Genomic DNA, 5,000 nt, shown 5'->3' with positions numbered 1-5,000 from the left:
AATCTCACACAGAAAAATCTGTTGTGATAAAAAGAAATACAAATACAAATACAAATCTGAAAGAACAACACCTAAACCACCACTCTCTCCAGTGAAGGGGGAGTAAAACTCAAGGGATTCAAACCGATGGACACTTGCTTCCTGGCTGGATGCATGACTACCAGGCCAGCACTGCACAATGTGCAGAATGAACTCACTTCTTTGAAGCCTTCCATGTCCTCCTCATCCTCCTCCTCAGCAAGAGCCTCCAGGTTCTTCCGCACGTTGGCTGAAACAAAAAACAATCACTGCTTCATGAATAAACAGTATGTGGTTGAAAACAGTCTCTTTTGCAATCAACCTGAGTCTTAAGTAAGTGACACAACAGCAAACACTGAAATGTGCGTCTAATCTTTGAGTTTGATCCTTTCCGTCTCTGCCTGTCTGTCAGTTTAACTCTCTCACGAACAATCACGTGAACATATGCGTGCCCGCACATGTGCACATACACACACACACACACACACACACACACACACACACACAAATACAAAATGATAATAACCATCATCATCATCATCATAATCATATTCATCATAAGCATTATAAATATACTGATAATAATGATAATGATAATGATAATGATTCTTTTTCTCTCATATAGTTTAACATACAAAGGAAGAGATCCTTCTAATAGTTCTATAGTGTTTCACGTCAACATTGTTCATATCCAAGACTATCACTATCAAAAATGTCTTTAAGAGAAAAAGAGAGCAGTCAGATCACACCATAAACATGAAAACGTTTCATACAACACTACAACACACCCATGCTGCAAGAACTAGAATGGGAATCCCTCGAATCACGGCGGAACAGACAAAGGCTGACCCTAATGTATAAAATGGTCAATGGCATCGTAGACATCCCTCCAGACAAATTTCTCAAGAAAGGATCCAGCAAAACAAAATCAAATCATCGACACAAATTTGTCCATCTTAGCTCCTCCTCTGACCCTTATAAATACAGTTTTTTCCCATCAACCATTCCCGCCTGGAACTCCCTGCCTGCAACAGCAGCAGAGGCTCCCTCCTTGGTAGCTTTCAAGAGAGAGCTGAACAAGATCAGTTTAGTCCCTTTTTTTTTGGGGGGGGGGGATCCTCCGGAGGGACGCTGCGAGTGACGGTGGGAGGGAATATGTATACATATTCTTTCTCACTGTCACCCCCTCCGGTAGGAAGATAGGTCTACTTAGGTTCTGATTAGGTTGGTTTTTTGGGTTTTTTTTATTTATTTTATTTTAATTTTTTTTTTATTACGCCTCTGTGCACACAGGTCATTAATAGTCAGTAATGACGGCTGACCTTCCAATTTGAAGACTAAAGATTTGAAGAATCATGACAGTTCTGGTGATTTGTGACAGCCACAATCATGCACGCCATTCTCAAAATCAATAAGAAAAAGGTGCGAAGAGGATATGATGAAGGCAGCCAGATGGATGCAGGCCCAGCTGAAGAGGGCAGCCCTGAACCAAATCTGCTGGAGTAGTGCTTGTGTGACCCAATACTCCCGATGGGGAAGTTTCACTGTTCACATTAAAGCTAATGGCAGAATTCCATCCTGTATGTCTTTTGAAGATCAGTGACAAGACCCTTTGCTATGGCATTTAATTAGATTGAATGATTTTGATGATCCTTTTAACTATTCCTCAAGTTTGGTTATCATGACTGGTAGTAGTAGTAGTAGTAGTAGTAGTAGTAGTAGTAATAGTAGTAGTAGTAGTAGTAGTAGGTTAGGGACAAAAGCAAGCTTTGAAGCTTATAAAAATAGTCCCTTCTTTGATGTTATGTTGCACGAATCACATTAAACATCTTGTGAAATGTCTGTGAAAAACAACATTCCATCCATTTCTGTAACGTTTTCATGTGACCATGTTTTGGTATCGTTAAGCCTGATCACAGAATCTCTCTCTCTCTCTCTCTCTCTCTCTCTCTCTCTCTCTCTCACTCACACACACACACACACACACACACACACACACACACACACACACAGTGTGTATGTGTGTGTGTGTGAGAGAGATGGAGGGAGGGAGAGGGAGCCGATCGAGTTGCATATAGATTCACGTCAGTACTTGTACTTAAGGTTATACACAGTGCTTCACACTTAAGCTAGCTTCCTGTTTTAATAGAACATGATGACGAATATGATTAAGAATCAAAAACACCCACAACCTCTATCCATGGTTCTGCCTTGATTTTGCTCCTCGTCTGTTGACTGTTCAGTCCAGCACCCCGGCAGCCATTATCCAACGCCAACTTTGTTGTTAACAGTTACCATTCACGTGGTAAATCGCGAGACTTGAGCGAGGGCTCAAAGAGAGAGAACTCGGCCTCGAATGTTTCAGTTTCAGCTTCTGTAGGTGTTAAAGCTTGCGGACTTTTCAATGTATGCCACACTACATGTGCTGTTTATTAATTTAAAAAAGAAGAAAAAGAAAATAGAAAGAAAATGACAGAAAGAAGAAGAAAAAAAGGAGCAGATGTCTGACTTTGCCATGAACCCAGCATGCAGTTCAGTCCAATAAGAACCAACCCAAGGTTCGTCAGTGTAACTGACAACACACAAAATAAAATCATTAAACAAAATAAACAAATAACTAGATACGTTAAAATCTAATACATTGAAAAATATGTAGAAGGCAAATGAATGAAATAAAACATGATCAGAACTCGAATGAAGAAAGTAAAAATCTTTTCATCAGTCATGCCCTCACAATTTGAGTGAAACAAAAACAAAACATAAAAGAAGAAGGAATGGGAAACAATCAACTATATTAATCAAAATAATGTTTGTTAAAGAAAAACATGGATGATCGGTTGGGAGTGTCGTATCTTTCCGAGACCGAGCAACTTGTAACTGAATGGACTGAAAACCCAGTGACATTGCCGCCAGAACAGACTACAGGAAAATCAAACAGACTGACCCAGTGATAAGAAACTGTAGGGAGAGCTGGACAGTACAAGGTCTTCAGAGAAGAAGCCTTCCTCAGTCAAGTGTTTCGAGGGAAGGAGGTCGTACACAGCTCTGCGGATGAAGCTGATCCTCAGATCGAGGGGCCATGTTCCATATGTCGCTCCAGCTGAGGCTCCAGTTTGGAGTACTTTTTCCATGTTGTTCACTGCCCCTGCTACCCTTGCTGGACTGCCTTCTGGACTCTTTTATCATTCTCTTCCTTCTTGATTTCCTGTATGATCATTATAATTATGTCTCTTTTTGCTTTCCTCTTTGCTTTCAAGTTGGACCATTTTTGTCGATCCCAGGCCCTGTCTGTTGTTTGGGTGCCAGTGTGTCCCCATTATTCCCTTCGTCTTGAGACTTTCTTTCGCTGCACTGACTGCCTCCCTGACTTTCCATTTTCTAGTCTTCAGCTTGGGGTGGTTGGATCTCACAATACTCAGTGTTACCTTAGTCTTCGAGCATGCTGGTCCAATCTTACTTCAGATCTTCGCAGACCTCGTTGTTGTTGCACTGCCAGCAAGCCTGTGAGCTTGCTCGTTTTTCAGTTCAGTTGCTCAAGGAGGCGTCACTGCGGTCGAACAAATCCATATGATACAATATATCTGCTACACAGATGCCTGACCAACAACGAAACCCAAAGCACTTACACAGGGCGCTCTGAATTAAAATGGTAGACAACTTTGTAAATGCAAAGAGCAACTGATTTTTGAGAGTTATCGCTCTTTAATTGCATGCAAGATCTCAAGATGGCTACACTGGACGAAGTTCGGCGTTTGGCAGCAGAATTTCAACGAGTGCAGCTTACGAGTGCAAAACAAAAGTATTGCCAAGTGCTTGTTTATATTCTGTCAAACTGGTCGTTGATATAATCAGTATTTGTAGACTCCTTCATTGACGAGAATAGATTTTTCATGTGGCTTATGGTCTCAAGATCCGTCATCCTCACTACTTTTGCTATTGCGTGATCGTGATGACGTGTAATTTCGGAAAACAGAAACAAAAACAAATAAGATATTCTGAATGGTTGCCAACCTTTATTAGCAGGTTACATAAATTATAATATTTTGAACAGGAACTGGATATTCGTACATTAAAAGGGGGGTGGGATGTATCATTCATCACATCTGTCACACTCACAGTTCCAGGCAGTTCAGTAATATTTTGTTATTTATTGTTAAATATTATTCTTGTTGAATTACAATGTTGACATGGTGTTACTGTGTTGAACTAAAATGGACAATAGCTAGTGTGATATATTGATATTTGAAAATCAGCATTTGGGTGTGTTACTTAAGGAGCTGCTCTATGCAGAAAGAAAAATCAATCATGTATGCACGCCCTTTTCACCCCCAACTGGTACATGATGGTTAGGGGTTTGGGCGGGGGGAGTGGGGGGGGGGGGGGGGGTGAACATGATGGTTAGGGGTTTGGGGGGGGTGAACATGATGGTTAGGGGGTTTTTTGGGGGGCATTGTTTATTGATTCTGCCAGTAATAAATCATCACTTCCAGTCTAATATTCAGTTAAACATTGATAAGTAATACTAAGTGGAAAAAGAGGTATGACATGAGTTAAGAAGTTGATTCGTCTATTTTTATTTTATTTTATATATATATATATATATAAATGATTGGATGAAATATGAATTGAGCTTCTAATATTTTAACTCCTGAGCAGTTGCAATGTACCATAATATCATAAGTCTGTTTTTATTTGGAAACAGCTTTACAGAATCCCAAATATACTGAACTGGGGAGCAAAATAATAGGATAAAGTTAATGATTTGGAAAAATCTTGCGTTTGATTTTTATGGGGTGGTAAGTGAGATAAGATCCGAAGAAAGATAGTCATAGTGACAGTGACAAAAAAACCAAAAAAAACTTTAGAAATTAAAGATATGTTGAAGCACTAATAGCATTGACTAAAAGCTTGTGTGGGCAGGGACATTCAAAATGATAGAACATAACGGAAGAATGGCAGTATGAAATTGTATCTCCCTCTTT

At 39.9% G+C, this 5,000-nt stretch overlaps 2 protein-coding genes across 2 annotated transcripts in view; one reads left to right on the top strand and one right to left on the bottom strand.

The window, feature by feature from the left end:
* The window catches only part of LOC143282655 (uncharacterized), a 37,882-nt gene extending 35,583 nt beyond the window's left edge, over window positions 1-2,299 (bottom strand). Inside the window, exons 1-2 of the mRNA XM_076588308.1 lie at window positions 2,211-2,299; window positions 198-268 (exon numbers count right to left, since the gene is read on the bottom strand). Coding sequence (XP_076444423.1) covers window positions 198-268; window positions 2,211-2,220 — 81 coding nt within the window. The 5' untranslated portion in view covers window positions 2,221-2,299. The remainder of the gene's footprint in view (window positions 1-197; window positions 269-2,210) is intronic.
* Window positions 2,300-3,732: 1,433 nt separating this feature from the next.
* The window catches only part of LOC143282654 (E3 UFM1-protein ligase 1-like), a 22,612-nt gene continuing 21,344 nt past the window's right edge, over window positions 3,733-5,000 (top strand). Inside the window, exon 1 of the mRNA XM_076588307.1 lies at window positions 3,733-3,817. Within this exon, the coding sequence (XP_076444422.1) occupies window positions 3,744-3,817 (74 nt within the window). The 5' untranslated portion in view covers window positions 3,733-3,743. The remainder of the gene's footprint in view (window positions 3,818-5,000) is intronic.

The sequence above is a fragment of the Babylonia areolata genome, chromosome 6 (assembly GCF_041734735.1).
Source record: "Babylonia areolata isolate BAREFJ2019XMU chromosome 6, ASM4173473v1, whole genome shotgun sequence".
NCBI lineage: Eukaryota > Metazoa > Mollusca > Gastropoda > Neogastropoda > Buccinidae > Babylonia > Babylonia areolata.
This window is presented reverse-complemented; position numbering and strand designations above follow the sequence as displayed.